The sequence below is a fragment of the Meriones unguiculatus genome, chromosome 11 (assembly GCF_030254825.1).
Source record: "Meriones unguiculatus strain TT.TT164.6M chromosome 11, Bangor_MerUng_6.1, whole genome shotgun sequence".
In the NCBI taxonomy this organism is placed as follows: Eukaryota; Metazoa; Chordata; class Mammalia; order Rodentia; family Muridae; genus Meriones; species Meriones unguiculatus.
Genome location: NC_083359.1, coordinates 1,272,006 through 1,294,752, shown reverse-complemented (window position 1 = coordinate 1,294,752; position 22,747 = coordinate 1,272,006). Strand labels below are relative to the sequence as shown.

At 47.5% G+C, this 22,747-nt stretch overlaps 3 protein-coding genes across 8 annotated transcripts; 1 reads left to right on the top strand and 2 right to left on the bottom strand.

The window, feature by feature from the left end:
* Positions 1-937: 937 nt before the first annotated feature.
* On the bottom strand, positions 938-9,250 carry Derl2 (derlin 2). 2 transcript variants are annotated; one of them, XM_021661330.2, is made up of 7 exons: positions 9,096-9,250; positions 8,258-8,323; positions 5,439-5,512; positions 4,269-4,362; positions 3,447-3,642; positions 3,117-3,207; positions 938-1,419 (listed from the first exon to the last, which is right to left on the bottom strand). In XM_021661330.2, exons 1-7 carry the CDS (start codon positions 9,186-9,188, stop codon positions 1,314-1,316), a joined length of 720 nt encoding a protein of 239 aa, XP_021517005.1. In that variant the 5' UTR covers positions 9,189-9,250; the 3' UTR covers positions 938-1,313. The 2 variants fall into 2 exon arrangements, with proteins under 2 accessions (XP_021517005.1, XP_021517006.1); XM_021661331.2 differs by lacking the exons at positions 938-1,419; positions 3,447-3,642; positions 4,269-4,362; positions 5,439-5,512 and having other exon boundaries at positions 3,142-3,207; positions 9,096-9,225.
* Positions 9,251-9,553: 303 nt separating this feature from the next.
* On the top strand, positions 9,554-14,808 carry Mis12 (MIS12 kinetochore complex component). 5 transcript variants are annotated; one of them, XM_021661333.2, is made up of 2 exons: positions 9,554-9,669; positions 12,173-14,808. In XM_021661333.2, the coding sequence occupies exon 2, from the start codon at positions 12,207-12,209 to the stop codon at positions 12,825-12,827; it is 621 nt and encodes a 206-aa protein (XP_021517008.1). In that variant the 5' UTR covers positions 9,554-9,669; positions 12,173-12,206; the 3' UTR covers positions 12,828-14,808. The 5 variants fall into 5 exon arrangements, with proteins under 5 accessions (XP_021517008.1, XP_021517009.1, XP_060219354.1 ...); XM_021661334.2 differs by having other exon boundaries at positions 9,559-9,635; XM_060363371.1 differs by lacking the exon at positions 9,554-9,669 and adding an exon at positions 9,843-9,997.
* A 3,524-nt stretch (positions 14,809-18,332) lies between these two features.
* On the bottom strand, positions 18,333-20,031 carry LOC110564061 (uncharacterized). Its single transcript, XM_021661342.2, has 2 exons — positions 18,845-20,031; positions 18,333-18,764 (listed from the first exon to the last, which is right to left on the bottom strand). The coding sequence occupies exon 1, from the start codon at positions 19,782-19,784 to the stop codon at positions 19,419-19,421; it is 366 nt and encodes a 121-aa protein (XP_021517017.1). The 5' UTR covers positions 19,785-20,031; the 3' UTR covers positions 18,333-18,764; positions 18,845-19,418.
* Between the last annotated feature and the right edge of the window lie 2,716 nt (positions 20,032-22,747).

Here is a 22,747-nt window from a genome sequence, read left to right as displayed (position 1 = left end):
ATCTAAGATTGTCATCAAACTTTAAAGACTTGAACAAAAGCAGTCCCATTGAACCACGTCCCATAAAATTACAATCTTCTTCAGTTATTCGCTAGCAACGTATACTCACACCATTCCTTACTGTATATTCCACTTAGTCATTAAAATACTTTTCACTTCAAAGACAATCGGAAATTTCTTGCCTAGAATACTTACTATAGCGTATTTAAGCCTAAACTCTCACCTGGAAAGCAACTCAGCCGAAATAGGATGATCCTGTGTGCGAGGTCCTGTGCCCACGTTTATGAAAACTACCTGAGGTCGCCTTTCTAGGTCTGCTAAGCAGCGTGAATGAAAAGCTGCTGGGTCGTCAGGGGGGGACGCCTTCACCAGCACTCACCAGTGTGGCTGCTTCCAAAGATTCTCATCACTACCAACTGGGCAGATAAGCCAGGCACTTGGTCCTGAAAAGGTTTGAGCTTCTCTTGAAATGAATACGGAAAGGAACACATGCCTGGCTGCTACCCATTCTTGGTCCTGTGCTTTGACAAAGGGTGGACCTCACTTATCTGGGTATTTCTTAGCAGAGAAATTCCAGGTAAAACAGATGCGAAGTTGCTTTTTGTTTAGAGCTGGCTTTCTCCAGCCAGAGTCCTCTCCCACGAGAGTTAGCCTCCCTTCTCTGTCCTCCTGCAGTCTAACAACTTGAAGCCTCGCGGTTTCCAGACAGAACTATCTGAAGGGCAGAAACCAGCACCATCTTCCTTCCACTGAGGCTAGCACTGTGAACTAGTCAGCTGTACAGAACTGCTGTGTATTTCCACTCTTGAAAGGAAATCCAGTGGAAAGCCGTGGAGACACGGGGGCAGGCGTGGAAACTGCTGCGTTCAGATCTACACAGGAGACCTACAACACATTACCATGATTTAAAAGATCACACGAAAGCTTAAAAACAGTGTGAGAGAGATGGAATTCAGTTTTATTTTGTCCTCTCTGAAACTCTCATTTACACCACGGCCTTGTCTGTCAAAGAGGAGAGGAAAGCCCTGCCTGTTGCCGCAGAGCACAAGTACCCGTGTACTTGTCAGAGGCGGCAGGATACGCTTCTCCAGTTTTTGGCTCCAAGAGATTATACTTTCAGTCCCAGCATAGTGAGGAACCCCTGGCAAACTGCTGGAAACATCTTCTATGTTAGTCAGTGTACCATTCCGTAAAGTGCTTCTGGAGTTAAAATCTGTCACGCTGTCCACACTTTTGCAACAAGGGATAAAAGAATCCCAATGGGCATTTCACTGAGTCTTTCTCAGATGGCTCTCATAATTGGCACAGCTGCTTTACCCTCCAAGGCGCTGGCCTTCACCCCAAGCAAAGCCTCCTGGCCGCTCTTCAGGTAGTGGGTTGTAGTTGGGATCCTCATCTGGCGTATCAAAAATAGTCCTCCTGAAATACAGAGACCATTCAGTGCCAGAGCCATCTTGGATCGTAAGTCTCAGAAAGCAGTTCATTCCCACAGACAGCATCATCTCTGCCTGCCAATTAGAGCCGCTCCATTCTTATTTAACCTTATATTAACTTTTACCTCCTTTACTTATTTTTACTATAGAAGCAATAAACACTGATGAAGTCTCTGGCACAGTCAAATCCACAGGCACATAGAAAGAATGGCGGTTGCTGGGCGATAGGAATATACGGAGTTACTTAAGGGGCAGAGCTTTAGGGTTACAGAGAAACACACTCTAAGCAGTGACCAGAGCAGCACAACACAAATGCCCTCACGACTGAGCTGTTCATTTATAAATGGTTAAGGAGTGTGTGGACTGTGACACGGACATTCACTACTCCAAGTACAGAAGGAAAAGCAGTAACTAATGTCAATGTTGTCTTGTAGAGGAGCCATCTTTGGTTCCCAGCGCCCACACCAGGGGGATTACAACCACTGTCCTGTGGCCTCTGCAAGCATACACACCCATGTATTCTGTGCACATAAAATGCAGGCACACAGCATAGCAAACACATTTATAAATGTTAAAAAAAATTAAAATGATACAGCTATAAAAACAAGTGTATACAGTTATCCAATTCCCAAGTAGCCAGCTCTAAACATTCACATACAAGCAACACTAGATGGATTAAAGAGGTAAATAGATCTGGTGTCCATCTGTACGCTAACAGATTATGAGGAGGTTGTGCCCTGAGTAGGAGTGGGGGAGACATAGGAGGAAGAGGAGAGAAGGACAAGTACATACAGTAATCATGTAGGAAATTATCAAAATGATACACAGAGAGTTAAGATGCCAGGCTGCTCATCAGGAAGCCAGTCCAGGGATGCTGCTGTGTGTAAAAACTACAGGTTTTATTTTCTTCCGTTTTGTTGTTATTGTTGCTGCTGCCACTGCTGTTGTTAATGAAAAAATTATTTTTCCCTCTTGAGATGGACTCTTGGTGTGTTACCTAGGCTCACATCAAACTTTGAATTCACCTGCCTCAGCTTCAGAGCAGATAGGACAGCAGGCACATCTCACTAGCTAGTTCGTTCTTCTCTTACTTTTACTTTTCACTTTAGTTCTTTTTTTAAAGGTTTATTTATTTGTGTATTTTACGTATATGGGTATTTTGTCTGCAAAAGTACAAGCTCCATGGGTCTGCCGTTATAGACAGTTAGCGGACAATGGGTGCTGGGAATTGAACCTGGGTCTTCTGGAGAAGCAGCCAGTCCTGTTAGCCAATGAACCATTTCCTTCTTTTTAGCTTGACTATTCTACCGAGAACGTGTGTCAGGAGGCTGCAGCCCCACCACCTGCTTCGCGGCTCAGATGCCGTCAGCCAGGTCCTCCGAACGGCACTGTTCACTGTGCTGCTCACTTTCCACAACTGCACAGCGCTTCCAAACCTGCAGGCTCCTCCCTGGGACAGGGGCCACTCAGAACAACTGCAAACCACCCCATGTTGTCAGAGCCCAGTGGTTGCACCCCTGGCCCAATCTGCTTCTGGCAAATCCCAAAGCTCCCCACTGCAGACAAGCTGCTTAGTCTGCAAACACTGATACGAGCCTCATGAACTGGGCACTGAGGGAGCCCAAACTAAACCATGATCGTGGTGTGTCTGCGCGGACGTGGAACAGGGAGTTAAATACTCACAAAATAGACGGTGTTTTCAGAATTCTTATTCCACCAGGCTGATTGGGAAATATATCTTCCAAGAAAAAATATATGTGCCCAACTGCAATACCTATAATGAACCAGAAATAAAAGATAAATAGGGAGATTAAAACTCCAATTTTGTTCCCTGCTAACATACACTTTATTTAGGATTAATTATTAAAAAAAAAAAAACACACAAATCTTTCAGATATAATTATTAAACAGCCTTGCAATAGCTATTTATGAAGACTAAACAGAATAAACATGAATGACAGTGACAAAATAAATTTTCAGGTAAAAAGTAGAAAAAGTAATTTTAAGACTTACCCAAAAGGTCCACAATAATCGAGTTCCCCAACAACAAAGAAAAGCCCATGAGCACCCAGGGCAGAAAGGGGGCCTGGAAGTTCAGAAGACCAAAGAAGTTCATGCGGACATACGGGTTCCTCCGGCTCCACACATAGACCAGCATTATTGTAAAGGCCTGGCCTAAAAACACTAAGCTCACAAACAAACCAAAAAGCTACCAAAGGACATTAAGGAAAATATCAACCGGAAGTTTACTAGGGAAGGCTAAGCAAAAAACTAAAAGTTGCCCTTTAGCTAAGATCTGAGTGAGAAGAGCTGAGCAGTGACATTTTTAAACTCTAAGAAGAAAAGCCTGAAATTAAGTACCCAAGGAAGTTAGGTGGAAATTGGCTTGGGCTGGATTATAGCTACTTCAAACTAAGATTCTGCTTTTGTGACGCTCTTGTCTTTTCCTTGGACAGTAAGAACAGGGAAGCTGGTTCGGCATGGACCCTGTCACAGGTGCCAAGGCACGCAGCTGAACATCGGAGGTGCCACACAGCAAAATGCTCTTCTTGTTAAAGGCAGTCTTGACAGTGATTCAGTGCAGCTCTTCTTAAAGGTGAGGTAATGGAGGTGCTTCACCAGGGCCCGCCTCGGCTGGGGGTTCCTGCCCAGCGCAGCCTCCTGCCCAAGCTCAAGGCCGGCTGTGAAATAAATGGTAGCACCCCGAGGCTACAATCTGTAGATCAACTCATTTTGTTTGTTCAAAGTAGTGAATCACTGGAGACAGATGAAAAGCTTGAGGAACATATAGCCTGCTCTTTAGTAGTTTCCTGTAATCCACTTGTTGAAGGATACAGTCATTAAAAATCCACCAAAAAGGAACATAAATACAAAGTCTGCCGTCCGACCTCGGAAAGAGCCTTCTTCTAGCATTCGGCAGTAACGATATCTTAATTGTCAAGTTAAGAAAGTATCAGGCACACACAGGATAAGGTGTAACAAACCACTGAGACACACCTGGGCTTCAGAGCCTCTGAGCAATAAACTGGCCTCCTCTCTTCCTCAGGGGTAGGCCGTGTCAGAACGAGCGCCATGTTTTACAGAGCCCACCCTTACTGGGGTCGCTTCACACACTGAATGAGCGCCATGTTTTACAGAGCCCACCCTTACTGGGGTCACTTCACACACTGCGCCTCACTTCTCCTCGCCTTCACATCTCTGCTGTCTGTAGTGCTGTCTCTCCCACACTCAGCTACATGTCATTCGCACTGTCCTTGGTTTGCTGACTTGGGAAAATCCCTTCAAAGAAGCCTTGTGTGATAAGTACTTTTTCAGGCCAGGCAGGCTAAGCATTTCTATTCCAGTCAATAAAAACTCTAATGAAAAACTGTTTATTAGAAACTTGTCAGGATGGTATCCGCGGGAAACACAAGACTCCATTCTAAGACTTAAGTCCCATCACCCCCAAGGCCCTGTCCCCCTCGGCTGAGCTGAGCACTGGGTGAAGGACGAATGCCTAGCTCAGCACACCCACTCACCATTTACTTCTTCAGTGACCATGCTCTTCCTGCCTTTCAGTGGACCTAACTAAACATGTCACGCCCAGCAGATATTCTGACACTCTCTGTCTTTGTAGCCTTGCAATCATGGCCCCTTCCCACAAACCCATCCCAAACCCGGGGATTCTGTTGAGTTACCAGTGTTTCCACCTCTTTACTCCTACACCAGCTGATGCTCACGTGACGAACACGCCCACAGTGACATACAACTTAAGGACAGTATCTTTTAACAGCTGGGGAGGCGAACAAGGACTTACAAACAGCTTCAAACATTGTGATCTGATTACAAACTACAGACTCAGAGGTCATAACTAAATGGTATAAAAACAAACCAACAAGAACTGCTTCAACCTGCAGTAAACACGAAGTTAATATATGTATATATACACACAGTATATACATACTATAGCAGATACAGATCACATAATCTAAGGTTCTGACGGTGACTCCACTCAATAAAGGATACAGAAATATCATGTTAAACAAAAAATTGAATCCAACTGGACCAAAAAATAAGAAATTGGTGATTAGCCTCCATATCTGCCGGGGTGGGCGGGAATAAAAAGAAAGACTCATTAAGAATACATGACGAGGGAACATTTCCATACTTAGATAAAAACAACATTCTGTGATTCTGAGACTGAATAGACAGGGCCCACTTAAACAGGCACACAATCTAATTCTAGATTGGCTCACTCTTCACACGCACGTGTGTGTGTGTGTGTGTGTGTGTGTGTGTGTGTGTATGTGTGTGAGTGTGTGTGTGTGTGTGTGTGTGCTGCTTCTAGTTAAAAGACTGAATGATACTAACTGAAGTCTGAAATATATATGGATGATGGGACAAAAAAGTCAAATATCCTGATGATCTTTTCTGAAGCAGCTTGGAAAGCCTGCACTCTGTGGCTAAGCACATTATGTGGAAACCGTCTGCGTAAAAGCTAGATTAGTGTGCAGAACAGAGCACTCTTGTGTGTAGACACCATAATCTGAATGAGGGGCTTACAGGGACTAAACACTTCAGCGATCCAGTCTAAAGCTGCCAAGAATGTCTCTATGTTGGCTACCACATCCTGATGAAAGTCTCTAAGGCACACAGCCAGGTCCTGGTCTGAAGGCAACTTCCTGCAAGTCAGAATTAATGCTGTAAGACAAGGAGAGACACAAGAGCAGTCTCGCCTACTCACCGACAACCACTCAAAAAGCTTTACACACTTACTATCGCATGTGACCTCAGTAACCCTGTGAGAGAAGCAAGCGGTGTAACCATCCTCACTCCAGATAGGGAATCTTAAGACTTATGGCTTAGGTAGTGGTGGCACATCCCTTTAATTCGAGCACTCGGCAGGCAGAGGCAGCTGGATCTTTGTGAGTTCCCGGTCAGCCAAGGCTACCCAGAAAAACAAACAGAAACTTTTGTCTTGCCCAAGGACATGCAGCTGAGTGAAGACTCTGATAGCAAATCTAGAACTGCTAATTCCAAACTTTAATGTAAGAGTTTAACCCTAGCCTAGGCATGGTTGCTCCTGTATAATCCTAGCACTAAGGAGTCCAGGCAAGAAGACCACAGAGGATTACTGTAAAGTTCAAGAGTCACCCAGGCTACATAAGAGACTCTGTCTTAAAAAAAAAAAAGTATGGTGATTCTAGAAGGCTGAGGCAGGAGGACACCACGAGGGCCATGCCACCCATAGCTACAAAACAAATTATCTCAAAAACAAAGAACTTAACCCTAGAGTCAAGCCAAACAAACCTGGAGGAAGCAATCCCAGCAAATGCCACAGGAATACCAAGTTGGCAAAGAAAAGATATCAAAGGACCAACTGCTTCATACACCATTAACCCTCTGACCACCGGTAACTTGTGATAATTAATACTGACAGAGGTAGAGTCACCGAAGACAAATTCACGCATGTCTGGACTCAGCCACTCAAGGTGGAAAGGACACCACTGCCCTGATCCATGGGCTGGGGTCGTAGAGCAACTAAACTGGAGGAAGTGAACTGAGCCCTGCACTCCTGGCTTCATCTCCTCAGTAAGGCTGCAATAGGACCAATTGCCTTCAGCTCTAGATGCTGCAATTTCCCAACCACAACAAAGTTCACTAACAGACTGTGATCCAAAATAAACCCTTCCTTTCTTAAATCGCCTGGTCAGGAATTGTCACAGAAATGAGAAAAGCAAGCAGCACTCTGTCCACACGCAAACAATTCAGTTCAATGTGGTCCTTGCACCCAAGAGTTTACAGACTCCTCATTCCAGTGAGGACCCTGCACAGAGGAAACCTGAGGGAACGGTGAGAGGCTCTACCGCAAGGGAGAATGTATGGAGGGTTCACAAATGCTGGCCTTGAAAGGCAAGCTCGAGCTCAAGGGTACAAAGGGAGTGTGACCCATCCAGGACAGACAAAGCATCATAAAGCAGAATTACAGCCACTGAAATCTCGTCCTAGAGAGATTCACCTAGACTGTGAATTCACTGAATTCACCTAGACTGTGAATGACCATCCTGGCCAGAAAACACACTTCTCTTCAGCATTTCAATCGCTGGAAAATGACTTCTTCAAACTGTAATCTAACTGGCCAACACTGTTTTAGAGAACGGCCCCTCAGCCCTGGCAGTATGATGTGACTTGTGGAAGGCGGGCCAGCGTCTGCCAGAACTGACAGCAGTGGCGGGTGTGTCTGGGTTGTGAAAATAAAGCTGCCCTGGCTGACTCCCGGGGCAGACAGCTGTCAGTCTACTCTCCAGCCACCTCACTGTTGTTGCTTTGTTCTGTCTTGAGACAATGACCTGAAGTGTGGTTCGCCCTGGCCTCCCCTTCCTGACTACAGGACTAAGGCCATGATAATTCTTAACTAGTACTCAAATACAGGAACTCAATACACTAAAACATACTGAAAACAGAAGATATGTTCCAAATCCCCACCCTTTTCAATTTTCTCAAGACAAGTACCTCTCTAGACAGCCTAAGCTTATCCATCAGGGGCCGTTCTTCTTACTCTGCCTGCGCCTGGGATTAGAGGCGTGGGCCACTGCACTGGGCTCCACTCTGGCAATTCTAGTCTGGTATATGACAAAGAGCTCACAAATACCTAGCAGCTCTTAAATGATTCTGGAGCCCAAGGAGACATCAGGATTCCCTCTTTACAGCTCAACAAGACTTAAAGTAAGAGTTTCTCCCCCCTGGACTATTTTCTGACTGTATCAGACAGGACTTACTACTTAATAAACAATAAAGAAAAAAGACAATGGAAACATTAGTCATAGTTGCTGTAAACCACTTACTTGAAAGTGTTTAAAAATTAACTCAGGATTGAAGTATAACTGAAAAGGTGTGATCAATTCCAATTGCTGAAATGGAAAAAGAGCTTCTTAAAGCAGATAAATTGTAAAACAAAATTTCAGCATTAACAACAAAGGATCAGTAGCTCTAACAATGTCTGTCACTGGGGGTAGACTTCTCTGTCTTGCTTGTGACGGCTGGTAAGGAATTCTTTAGAATTCGCACAACTGTTTTGTATCCTCAACACACAGTGCAAGTCTTATGTTGCAATATTTGCTATAAGACAGGTAGGTGGGAATATTTTAGAGATAAGACAACAGCATCTTTTAAGACTCTGAGCAGCCCGTGGTCACCACCTCAAACAGCTGGGTGCGACAACTCGGAATAAGAGATTTGAGGCCCGATGACATTAGGACTAGGCACAGGCGGCCAGTTGCTTACATCCCCAGGCCGACTTTTCAGAGATGTTTCCAGACAATTCGAGATTTCTGCCCTCAATACATTAGTCTGTGAACCTAGCGGACCTTACTCCCACTAGCCGCCTGGCCATAGCTAGAACTCGCAGACACTGTTTTGGGTGGGCGGCTCCCGCATTTTGACTCGCTCCAGGTCTGGATTTCATCTCACGGAAACTGACCTGCCCCTTTCTGGAGGAGCACATCCTTCTCGGGTCACTGGCTTGGCACCCTTGGGACTATCCCGAACCCTAAAGTCAGGTCGGATGTCTCCACCCACCCCTGGGGACAGACCCACTGGGCTTCTCCGCGGCCCAAACCCGTTTTCCGAAGACCCAGTCATAGCTAGCCTGGAAGAGGAGGACGCGGCGTCACAGCTGCTCACCACGGCTGCGGTGGTGAGGACGCAGGCGGTAGTGTAGGCGCGGCTGACCGGCGGGATCTGCAGGTACTCCAGCCGGAGGCTCTGGTACGCCATCTTCCCCACCGCGCCTGCCCCCCTTCCTTTTCCGCCAGGATGCCAGGCGGCGGGGCGGACTCAAGGCCGGCCTTCGGCCTTCCCGCCACTGTCCAATCAGCGCTGCTCGCTCGGCCAGCGACCAATCGCCGGAGCCCTGGGGCCGCCCGCCCGCCAATCACGAGTTGTGCCTCCGCGTCGGCCCACCCTTCCTTCTCCGCCTACCAACGCGGAGAGCCAGCACCAGTTCCTCCCGCCAATCCCCGCAGGCCACAGCTGGCTTCCCCGCCTTGCCCCCGTCCGTTCGCCAATCCGAGCGCCCCCTTTCGACCCTCGGCCGGCCAATCAGCAGTGCGATCCCTCCCGCCTTCGCGTTCGTTCGCGGGGCACGTTCCGGGCGCCTAGAGGGAAGGCGCGGCCGCCCTCCTCCAGCGGTCGGTGCGGTTTGGAGGAGGTGGCGGGAAGCCGGTGCGTGGCGGACTCCATCACCCCGAGACCCCCGGTAGGGGCTGTGTGCTCTCTGAGGAGGAGCGGGAAGGGCGGGGCTGGAGGAACGGCGTCGGGGCGCCGGAGCCGTCCGCAGGGTCCCCTCAGCGCGCCCCGCGGGGCCTGGAGACCGGGGTTCCCGGCGTGCATCGCGGCCGCGGGGTGGGTCGGGAGCGGGAGCCGCCGGAAGAGCCTCCCGCCCCGCGGTGCTCGCTCGTCCGCGGGCCCGTTGGCTCCGAAGGGCGCGGTCGAGGTGGTGTGGGAGCCGCCCCTGTTGGTCTCAGCCGCTGGGAGCCCAGCCGGGAAGAGGCTGTAGAGGTGGCGGCCGGCTCTGGCGTTTGTGGGTACGGGAAGGACAGAACACAGAATTCGGTTGGGTTGGAGCAGAGACTGTCCAGGTCGTAGCAGACGTAGTCGGTAAGTTATAAAGAATTATAAAGGTTGGAGAGGATGACGTTTAGAAGTAAGCCGCTGAGGCAGAACGCAGTGGCGCGGTGCCTGTGTCTCCTGGCCGCTCTGGAGGCTGAAGCCAGAGGGTTTGTTGAATCCTGAAGTTGGAAGCAATTGGACAAAACACAGGAGATTGGGGACAAACACGAGAGGCGTGGTCTCGCTGCTAAAGCTGCAGCTTTATGGCTACTGCCTCATCACAGCACTGGTAGTGTCCAAGAGAAAAGGCAAAATTGGAACTTTTCTCAAGAACTGCGAATTCGGATGTAGGGATTTGGTTTGAATTGGTTATATGTCGTGCATCAGGCCAGGATTGTTGAGAACTTTGAGGCGAGGTTCGGTTGCAAACTTAGAGAATTATAGGGTGCAAACTGTCGGTAGACTGACCCATGCTAGAACCGAGAAAAGGACTGGTCAGAGCCCGTCAGGTAAACGAGTGCAATTATCTGGATTGATTGGGACATTAAAATGTGAGCCTGAGTGCATGAGACTGTGTCTGTAGGGACTGGACAGGTGGCGATAGTTAGGAGCTTTTGTTTGCAGAGGACCTGAGTTGGATTCCCAGCACTCACATCTGTCTAACTGCAGCTCCAGGGGACCCAGCACCTTCTAGTTTTTGTGGGCATCTTCATGTATGTGTGGATGGATACACAGGTCAGCCAGAGCTACTTGTCTAAAAATAACAGCACACATTTTAAAGAGTGTTGCCTTAGTCTCCTGCTCCTTGGAAGGCGAAGGTGGAAAAAGGGAAAATTTGAGGCCGTCCTAAGCAACATAATGCTGTCCTGTCTCAACAAAGCAAACCGTTAGTAGGAACGTGGTTTCCTAGGAGGGAATCTGAGAAGTGTTCAGAAGGTAAAACTCCTTACAGTCTAGAGATAATCTATGAATGATACTGCAAAACAGATCCTATTTATATAGCCCTATCATTATCAGCACTCTGTCTTAAACCATTACATATATAAATTTTCAAGGGTAGTTGTACTCAGCTTTCTCATAGGATTGCCCACACCTCTGGATACACTTTCTTTTAAAGTTAAGTCCTTAAAAAATTCATCTGATAGTTGAAGTAGCAGTTTGTAGATTACATTGAGTGCCCTTTCCTTATTTCTATAACAAGCATATAGTTACAAAAATGCCAAGGTTCAGCAATAAGGAAATGCGATGACATGTTTGTAGGTCTTACACTGGAAAGAAATGCCTCTTGGATCCTTGAAACAAGTCAGGATAAAGGCTGGGTCATTTAGTTAGATTTTTATCAGATGGCTAAGGTGGAAGATGGAATAGAGGACATTTATAATGAGGTAATTAAAATGATAGAACATGGGCCTAAAAGGAATGGGGAAAGAAGTTAAATAGATGGATTGGGAGCAAGAAAGCAAAGGTCAGGGACTGAGGTACATTGTGAATGACAATTAGGTTAGCATGGGAGAGGGTTCAAGAATTAGGTAAGTTAATATAGTGCTCTGTGGGCCCGGGTTTTTAACTCCAGCACCACATAAAAAGTTGGGCATGTTCAAGGTATACTTCTAGGATCTTAGCACTTTGGTGTACAGGAAGAAGGATCAGAAGTTCGAGATCATCCTCAGCTACATCCCAAGATTGAAGCCAACTTCGGCCACATGAGGTCCTGTCACAAATGAAAGAAAGTTTGAGGCCAACCCATAGGCTGCACAGCAAGACATTGTCTCAAAAGGTCAGAGGTGGGGATGTGTAGATCATTGACACTCAGAAAACTTCCTTCCTAGGGCATTGAGGCTGTCTGCTTAAATCGTTAAAGTTGACAAGGGAACAGAACTGAGAAGGTTGGGCTGTGCCTCAGTCCTTAGCAATAGTAACTAAGGGAAATGAACAGTAAAGAGGGTATAGCTGTACTCTACTTGGCTCAGAGAGGCAAGGGCTTCTGGCTTCTGTTGACAGTTGAGGCTGGAAGAAGCTTAAGGTATCAAAGGAGCGCCAATTCCTTAGCTTTATTTGTGTCCTTTGTTTATTTGCTTATCAATAACAGCATTTGTTACTTTTCTCTGGTGATTTTATCGGAATGAACTGTTTTCCTTTCGTACTTGCAGGTGTTTCCAGTTGAGGGCAGCACAGGGCAGCAGGATGTCTGTGGACCCGATGGCCTACGAGGCCCAGTTCTTTGGCTTTACGCCACAGACATGCCTGCTGAGGATCTACACGGCATTTCAAGACCACCTGTTTGAAGTGATGCAGGCTGTGGAGCAGGTTGTCCTGAGGAAGCTGGGAGGCACCCCAGGCTGCGAGATCAGCCCTGTACAGATTCGTAAATGCACAGAGACCTTTCTTTGCTTCATGAAGGAACGCTTTGATAACCTTTTTGGCAAAATGGAGCACCTGATTTTGCAGTCGATTTTGTGTATTCCTCCAAACATCCTGCTTCCTGAAGATAAGTGTCAGGAGACTCATCCTTTCAGTGAAGAAAAATTCCAGCTTCTCAAACAGGAAATTGAAGAGTTACAGGAGAAGTATAAGGTTGAATTACGTACTGAGCAGGCCCTTCTTGCAGAGTTAGAGGAGCAAAAAATTGTTCAAGCCAAACTCAGAGAGACCTTAACTTTCTTTGATGAGCTTGAGAACATTGGCAGAGACCACGGAACTAGTAACTTTAGGGAGAGTTTGGTGTCCCTTGTCCAGAACTGCAGAAAACTCCAGAACATTAGAGACAGCGTGGAAAAGGAAAGCAGAAGACTGGAGACGCGATGATTTCTCTGAAGAGAGGCCGTGTAAAGAGGTGGCTTTCCTTTGTCTGCTCTTATGTTTAGGTCTTCAGCAGCCACTTCCCCCCTTTGCTGGGTTACACAAGGCAAATCGCAGGTCTTCTGAATTGCGGGCTTCAGTTGGGACTTCTAAAGTGAGGCTTGTGTTCGCCTCCTTTCCCATTCTGAAGCTCGCGCGCCCTCGGGTCTGGTCATGTCTCCAGTTCTTTGGGATTGTAACCCCTCTGCTCCTAGGGATGTGCTAGTGTGATTTCAGGAGGGAATGGAATCCTTGAGTGGCTGGGTGCTTCTGTTCATCACTTCTGGGTACCTGTGTGTTCGCTTATTGAGTGTTGGAGTGCAGCCATGAGGTACATCAGGGACTGACAGAAAAGCTGGCCTGGGGACATAGCTCAGTGGTAGAGTGTACTCAGAGTGTGGCTGTCTCACGGTCTGACACACCACATGAGAGAAGCAGAAGGTGAAGGGGGAGGAAGGAAAAAAAGGGAAACGGTACGTCAGAGGGGGTCAGGACTATGACATGAGGTATATTACAATATTAGAAGGGGCATATCTGTCTGATAATGTAAGATTCAAGGGAGGCTTAAAAGAGAAGGCATTGGCCATGTTCCTGTGGGCTCATCCTGGACAAAGAAAAGAGCAGAGACCCTGTAAGGTAGAGCATATTAAGGAGTCACACAGCTGACACAGATGTGGGTCGTGTGGGAAGCAGGGTCACACCTCTCACTGGCCATTCTGGTTCATGAGACAAGCAGAGGCTGATGAGAGGGTGATCAGGCAAAAGTACTTGCAGTGCAAGCCTGTGACCTGAGTCAGATCCCTGGAACCCACTTTAAAAGATGGGGAAAAAAGATTTACAAAATTGACTTCTAAATGTACATGTGGCGTTGCAGCTCCACCTCCACATTGCACGCATCACATATACATACACACACATATATTAAAAGTTTAAGAGACAAGTAAAACCCCTGTGTATGTGTGAGTTTGTACCATTAAAAACTGACTCCTAGCCAGGCAAGGTGGAGCATGCCTTTAATCCCAGTACTTGGGAGGCAGAGGCAGGCTGATACCTGAATTTGAGGCCAGCCTGGTCTATAAAATGAGTCCAGAACAGCCAAGGGTCTGTCAGACAGAGAAGCCCTGAATCAAAAACCAAAATACAGAAAAAGACCAAAAAAACCCGTCTGACTCCTAACGGCATCGTGCACACTGTTGATCCCAGCACTCTGGAAGCAGAGGCGGTGGATCGCCTGTGAGTTCAGCCTGCCTTCATAGATTTCCAGGGCAGCCAGGGCTACACAGACCCTGTCTCAAAAAGAAAACAACAGAACTCAGATCTGACTGATGACACTTGTCATGTTGGTAAAGCAGACTGTTGAGGACCTTCAAGTAGATAGCGGGACCACTGCAGCAAGATTTTGCATTGAGGCAGAGATTAGATTTTGAATTAAAAAAGTTGGGTGGGCAGCTAAGGGACAGAATGGGACTTGTAGGAGACAGAGGGGCTATCACTGGATAGAAATTTACTAAAGAGTCAGTGTTAGGGTGTGAATGTGTCTCACAAAATTCATGTGTTAAAACTCCTGATTTCTTAGGGGTACAGTGTTGAATGTTTATACTTTGGTTAATGGAAATTCTGTGGAAGTGGAGTGTTTTTAGGGAGTAGGTTTCCAATAAAAACATGAGTTCAGAGGGCTGGAGAAATGACTCAGAGGTTAAGAACACTCACTGTTCTTCTAAAGGTCCTGAGTTCAATTCCCAGCAACCACATGGTGGCTCATTAACCATCTATAGTAAGATCTGGTATATACAGGCAGAATGTTGTATAAATAATAAATCTTAAAAAAAAATGTAAAACATGAGTTGGGGGCGTTCCTCTCTGGTGTGATCTCTCTAATGCTTCCTATAATTACCTTAACTTTGGATTTCCTAATCTCTAACCTGTAAATAAATATTTTCTTGAAGTATTCACGTACTATATTACGGCTTAATACATGGGAAGAGCCTCTTAATTCAGCACTGGCCTTTTTTTGTTGGGGGAGGGGATGCTTAAAGAAGCCAAAGAGAATTCTACATTGGTCATGATCCCTTTGTAATCTCAATTCTTTAGACTGAAGACAATGTGAGATTAAATTAAAATGATTAAACCGACAGTTCCTTTATTAACCAGTCATCTCTCAGGGCCATCTGATTCTGCACACCTTTATCTGTGACTTTGTACACATGGAACTTGCTGATTGGTTGGGATAAGGAAGCAAAAATACAGCTTGGCTTTGGTATAGAACAAAGGTTGTTTCTGTTTGCAGAACAAACCCTTCCAGAGCAAGGTCCTAATAATGGTAAGCTGTTAGCCCCGGAGTCCAGCAAGGGACCTTGGAGAAAATCTGATTCCCTTTATGGCGTTTTGTTTGTTTTTGCTTTTTGTTTTTTTTCAGGCAAGGTTTCATTTGCTCAGATTGGCCTCTGCCTCCAAAATGCTGGGATTGCCACACTTGTTTTACTGTGGCTTTTTATTTAAATAAGAACTTTCACATAGCACATGGGGAACCTAAGGTTGTTGAACAAGGACTCCTTAAAAGATATATTTATGTTGTAATTTCTGGGACTGTAATTTCTGTTGCCTTTAAAGGAAGAGGGTCTTTGTAAAGATAATTGAGTTAAGCATGACGAGATCATCTTGAATTATCTAAGTGGGCCCTAATCCAGTGGTGATAAATACACATATAAAGAGAAAGCAAAGATGGGTTTGGGAGGGTGAGAGGAAGATTTGACAGGAAACGCATGTCTTGTGACCTAGATGGTTTGGAATACTGCATCCACCAGGTGCAAGAGGTGGGGCACAGATTCTCAGCTTCCAGAAGTGGCTCTGTGGACATGGAGATTTTTGGCCTCTGCAGCTGTGACCATCTATTTCTAGTGTTTTGAGTCACTGAGGTTCTTTTTTGTAAATTATTTTATAGCAGTCATGAACCTAGTGAAATCAGAATAAGATAGCTCATAAGTTTGTAGGATACCTGTTAGGGAAATAAGATCCCCAGAGAGCAAAGTTCTGACATCTTCCTCATGCATAAAGATGTCCGCTATGGCCACAAGTACTTATGTGACCCAGCTAAGTCAGAATATAAAGACTCTTGTTTTTGGTATTAGGGATTGGACCTGGAGTTTGCACTAAGCTACATCACCGAACTACACCGTTATATCCTAGAATTGAGCAACATAAAAGGATGGATAGATTTGGTTTTTAGTTTCTGTGTATGAGTGTTTTGTCTACAAGTTAATGGAGTGCCTGAAGGGACCAGAAGAGTGTCTGATCCCCAGAGCTGGAGTTTCTTAAGGAAGCTTAAACCCTGTCTTTTGTAAGAGCCGTGAGTTCTCTTAACTCATTTCTCCAGCTCATGGGTAGTTAGTTTTAAGCAAACCTTAAAAGGCTGCTTATTAATAGGCAGGAAAGGGCTTGATAATTTGGCAACCTCAAAATTGGTATATTGTTGATGTTCAATATAGGGCAACAGTCACCAGCAGAATAAGTCAGTGGAGGGATGCATAATCCCTGGGGAACCTAAGCTGCCGAACAGGAGGGTAAGCCAGACGTGTGAGATACTAAAGCAACGTGGGTGATGGGAGAACAGTGGCTACAAAATACAGGCCACTCTACACTCCGGAGGCAGAGGTGGGCGGATTTAAGTTCAAGGCCAGCCTGGTCACAGAGAACCTTGTCCTGAAAAACCAAAAAGGAAACAAATAGAAACAGATCAAACATTGGAGTTCAAAAGAACCATTGGAGTTCAAAGAGTGAGCGGGTGTGTGGAACACTGCCCCAAAAGAGACAATATTGGAGTATGGGAAGAAAAGTAATTGTTGGGTCTGGGGGGGCTTGAGGAAGGCAATGATAGGATGTAAAAGGCTGGAGTACAACAGGGAGACAGTATTGTGCGACAATAATACATGGAAATAAGGGACAGTATAGCCCCCCTTTTTTGTGGTACTGTGTATTGAAGCTAGGGTTCGTAACACTGAACTGCACCCCAGACTGGGGCTGGATATTTGAAGTTTTAAACAGTTTTTATTTGTGTCTGTGTGCCCTATGTTGCTGGGGCTCGTGAAGTCCAGAGGAGGGCATCAGATGCCTTTGAACTGGGCTCAGTGGGTGATGGTGAGCTGACCACGGTAAGGCACTGGGGACCCTCCCGTCCTCTGGAAGAGCAGCACAGTCTTTTGTTATTCAGTTGGTTGGTTCGGGGTTAGGGAGGGAAGGGTTTATTTCCTTCTATTTCAAGATAACAGTCCATTACTGAGGGGAGTCACGGTGGGGACTCACGCAGGAACCAGAAACTGAAGCAGAGATCTCTCAAGGAGCTGCTTACTGTCCATGGCTTGCTTTTTTATTTTTAAAATTAAAATATACTTATATAATTCCTCCCCCCTTCCTCCCTCCAACCCTTCCCATGTCCCTCTTTTCAAATTCATGGTTCTTTTCTTAAATTGTTAATGTTTTGCGTGCTAATTCTGTTTAGTGTTGTTTGTATACATAAGCCTCACCCATGATACCTCGACAACATGGCTGCCTAAACAAGATGGGAACAAAGACAACCGGACACGTGCTGATGTGAAGCAGTGGGCGGGGTATCTCACTGCAGGCAACTGAGGGATGCTGTGTGTGAGTGTGTGTGAGAGAGAATACGAATACCAGTTTGCTCCAGGGATGAGCCCCTAATTGCAACCATGCAACAAGCTTTCTAAACAGCTGAACCATCTCCAGTCTGGACACTGACATCAATGTTGAGATTGTGAGGCAATGAGTTTAACTGGTGTAGTTGCTAGAACTAGGTGCTTGAACTTGGGGTAGAAAATGAGAACTTGGGTATCAGGAAATATAACCTGAAATGACAGATGTCGAGGAATGGGTAGTTGGGCGTGGGGATGGGAGGAAGGAATCTGCTGTTGGGATTAGGTGGGATAGTTGTACCTAGGACTGTAAAGGGAGACACAATAGGGTGGGATGTGCTCTTGGAAAGCTCTAGCCATAGGGGTTCAGTGGGGAGCAGTACTAGACCCTGTGTCCACGGGTAGAACCAGGAGCTGGGGGAACAGTGGGTGTCAGACTTGTGGCACTTAAAGTGCAGAGAAGCAAGATGACCAAGTCACGCGGAGACGTGATTAGGGACGCCAGATTCATAAAAGCGCAAGCAGTGTCAGTCGTGGGCCAGATCCCTGCTCAGCTCTGCTGCTCCAGACTCCCTTGATAGGCACGTGGGGACGGAACAGAGGAGCAGTGGGCATGGCACCTTGTAGCAAAGGCAGACTGTTGTTAGGGGTTGTGGAGATAGGAATCCCGACAGTGACGGAAGCTGCGCGGTGGGGGCTGTACCCAGGAGTGCTGGGTAATCTAGGCAGCTTTATAGGTGTGGCGGGGATGTTTTAGGAAGCGGGGCGTGAACTCGAGCAGAAGCCATCATATATTGGGAGTTAATGGACGGTTGAATGCAGAGGAGACAGAGAAGATGATTTATTATATCAGACACACCACAGTTACAGACATTTCCATAGTACAGCAGTGTTGGCGCTCAGCAGCTGACATCCATGAGTAAAGTGCGGAGGCGAATAACCTGCGAAGGTGAGGTCTGAGAGGACAGGTCCTGGCGGGACTCTTAGCGACAGTCCCCAATCCCAACCCCTTCTTCTTGGTCCCGCAGCTTCAGAGGGTCTCCAGACTACAACGAAGTTGCTGGAGAATTCTCTAGCATAGTCCTCCCGTGGACCCCAGCAAAGAAAGGCCCCCAGTCTCATCCACGGAATCCACGAGTTTTAGGCCTCCGTCCCCGAAGGCTGTGGCTCCTGTTCCACACAGTCCAAAAACCCATCTTGAGCGTTGGCTTTCTGGTGGTCTGCTACAGGCCTCGCATCCTCCTGGGAGCCACAAGACCTAAAGCACGGGGAAAATGCAGAGCCCATGTCAGCCCCAACTCTGAGGGATAGAACCACAGCTTGACTGACGCCACTCACCTCCTCCAGCATCTGGCCACACCGCTGCTCTCCCAGGTCCACCAGCTCGGTGCGCAGTCTGGACCTAAAGAGGTCCTAGGCACAGCTGGCTCATCCTGGGATGACGCAGCAACGTGGGAGATGACGCAGCTCCAACACTCCCAGCCCGGGCACCGGCTTTCCTCGTACCCTCTGCGAGTCCGCAGGCTCGGGTGTAGCTCATCCTTTAAGCAACAGAAGGTTGGACTCGTTCTGCGCTGTACAAACAAAAATGCTGGGCCCTCACATCACAGAGTGGCAGGGTACAAAGACGATCACAGTTACAGACACGGTTCAATCCAGTCCAGGATCATAAACATAGACTAACTAATTGCTCTCCCTGTGTGGGTGCAGGAGCACCGCATCTCATTGCCAGCCGACACTGGGCCATCTGACGAACAGTTAGACAAAGCGGCAACACAGAAAAGAAGCATCGAACGCCAGATGAAACGGACGCAGCGCATCTCCAAACGAAAGGCCGCGCTTCTCTCTCCCCTCCCCTTCCCACCCTTCGAATCTGCGCCCACCCGGTCCCACCCCGTGTTCCCCTGGCCAGTTAGGCAAGCTGCAAATGGATATAGGTGAAGATGCATGAGGTGATGGAGAAGGCTATGGCCGCGTAGATGAAGATGGAGAGGTGCGGGAAGTGATCTAGATAGCAGCCCTCGTCCACCGGAGGCTCCTCTTCCTTGGGTCCCGAGCGCGCAGAGGCCTTTCGGGACAGCCCAGCGCGGGGACCCGGAGCCCTACCGCCCGCGCGCCGAGCAGATTTCCTGCCAGCCGATGATGCGGACTTGGGTGCCCGCGCAGTGTGGCCCTCCTCCTGGGGCGGCTCATCGAACAGGCCCTCGGATTCAGGATCGGAGTCGAAATACATCTGCTCTGGACCCCAGGGCTTGCGTGGAAAGGGACCGTTAGCCATGGGTGCAGAGCACGGACAGAAGGATAAGCTGCTGCAGTGCAGTGGGCGGTGGCCCGGACTGCAGCAGTCTTTCTACTCCCTGGGTGGGTGGGTGGGGGCGGAGCAAGCAGAGCAGGGGGCCTCTGCGGTCCGGGGCCACTTTCTCTGGCTCCTCCTTTCCGCCCACAGCCTGTTGCAGAGGTTGGCCAGCCAGCTTCTAGCGCCTCTGAAGTCTTGGTGCAGCGAGGTCTGTCTCCATAGCGATGAGACTGGTGCGTGAGGGAGGAGGTGAGAGGCGTTGGGATCTCCTAGCTAATAAGGGGGACTTGGCACCCCGCCCCGGAAGCTGAAATGCAGCGTGCAAAGCAACAAGCTGTGTGGGGAGTTTCCCCAGGGTTTTATTTCTCCTTTTCAAAGACAGGAATAATGGAAGGTCTTAAAAACTGATAAACACAAAAACGCATTTAATGAGATGATGCACAAAATGCGCAGCTTTGTAACCAAAGGACGTTGCATTGTTGCATGAGAGCCAGATACAGGAAAATCAGCGGAGAAAGGCCAGCTGACAGACTGTTAGCCACTTAACCTGGTCACTGTATATATCACTTTCCCTCACTGTCTTTATCCCTCCCCCTCTTCCCAGGCCGAATTCCTGATTCCCTCTGGCTCCCTCAGAGGTGTGTGTGTGTGTGTGTGTGTGTGTGTAATGCATGAAAAAACACATAATTATGAAAAAAAAGGGGGGGGGGGAGTTTAATTGTGTCCTCACTCAGGAGACCGAGGTAGTTCAGCCTGGATGTATATAATGAGGCTCTGACTCAAAAGACAAAAGCAAACAAAAGGATCTAACAAAAACAATATCACAATAAAACTTCCACAAACGGGGTCCACCCCTCTTCCTCTTTCTCCTCTCGCTGCTCTCTCTGTATCCTATTTCACATTCATCCACATTCATCTACTTCCAGTCTTTGGGGCATTTCACCTGTGATTTGAAACAAATCCTCCCAGAGAGCCAGAAAATTGGCTGAGTAGGTTAAAGGCACTTGTGACCAAGCTTGAGGACCTGGACTTGGTCCCCAAGAGCCACAAAATAGGAGAGAAATGACTCCGGCAGTTGTCCCCTGAACTTCACACATGTGCCATGATGTATGTACACACACACACACACACACACACTAAACATACATTCGCACACTAAATTTAGTGTTGAAAAAAAAAGTCCTTTCAGAGACTTTCACAACCTGAATCGTTTCTCACCTTTCTTTCCAGCCAGCTCTCTTCAGCCCTGGATGGGTACACTACTCTCTCATGGCTGACCTCAGCCATGCTCCAGGGAATCTAGAAAGGTGAGGTACTTAGAAAATAGCCTGCCAGTTCTATAAAAAGCATATACTTAAGATATAGCCCAGGGGTCTGGAGAGATGGCTCGGCAGCTGAGCACAGGCTGCTCTTCCAGAGAATCCGTTCCATTCCCAGCACCACATGGTGGCCTGCAGCTGTCTGTAACTCCAGTTCCAGTGGATCCTCTTCTGACCTCCCTGGGCACCAGGCATGCACACGGTACATACACATGCATGCAGGAAAAACACCCATATGTATAAAATTGTTTTTAAAAGTTAAAGGGGGTGGAGGACAGGACCTGAGTCTTACTCCCACTGTGTAGCAGACCTCCTGCTGCAGCCCTCCCCTTCTCCCTGCCCCCGTTCCCAGGTGATCACGGGTCTTCTACAGCCTCTTCTCCCCCACACTCCTTTGTCTCAGCTGCCAAACCGAGGAGGCAGTCCCTAGAAACAGGCTGGCCACGCTGGCCAAGGAATCACATCAGGGCCTTGCTCAGCCATCATTAAAGAAGCTTTCTCCTTCGGTAGATGGGAGCAAATACAGAGATCCAGAGCCACAAAGTGTGAAGAGAGTAAGAGGCCTTGGAACACGGTCTTAATAGGAGACATCTATTAATCTCTGCCCACAGGGCTCAGGGAATCCTGCAGAAGAGTAGACAGAAAGATGGCAAGACCTTGAGAGGATGGAGGATGCCGAGGAAACAAGGTCCTCTAAACACCACAGGGCTGACACACATGAACTCACAGACCGGCAGCATGCACAGGGCTGCATGGGGCCGTGCTGGATGGGATCCCAGCACTGGGAGGAGACCTCTCTCATCTCTCTGTCTCTCTGTCTCCATTTCTTTGTCTCTCTGCCTGTTTTTCTCTCTCTTTCTCTGTGTCTGTCTATCTCTGAGTCAGGATTTCTCTGTGTAGCCCATGATGGCCTCAGAATCAGAGATCTGCCTGCCTCTGCAGGTGTAGGTGTAGGTGCTGGGAGTCACACCTGGGCTCTGGGAGTCAGACCTGGGTGCTCTGGAGAGTGCTTTTTTTTTTTTTTTTAAAAAAAAACAGCAACTCAGCTCTTTTTTTTTAATTTTTTTTTATTTCTTTATTTTACATATGAGTGCTCTATTTTGCATATACATCTGCATGACAGAAGAGGGCACCGAATCTCATTATAGATGGTTGTAAGCCACCATTTGGTTGCTGGGAATTGAACTCAGGACCTCCGGAAGAGCAGACAGTGCTCTTAACCTCTGAGCCATCTCTCCAGCCCCAGAGAGTGCTCTTAACTGGTAAGCCGTCTCCCCAGTTTCTTCTTCCTCTCCTCCTCCATTAACTTATTTATTTACTTTATGTCCTGGCCGCAGTTTCCCTTCCCTCCTTTCTCCCAGCCCCTTCCTCATCTGTTCCATCTACTCTTCTTCAGCTTCTTCTAATTAAAAATTTAAAAGATTTTATTTTACTTATGTGTGTGTCTCTATCACGTGTGTGCAGGTGTCTGTGATGTCAGAAGAGGCATCTTTAGTTTTAGATTTATTATTTTAATGTATGTGTGGTGTTGGTGTGTGTGGGGGCCCAGGGAGCCCAGATGAGGGTGCCAGATCCCCTGGAGCTGGCGTTACAGGCTTTGAAGTGTCCAGTGCGGGTGCTGGGAAC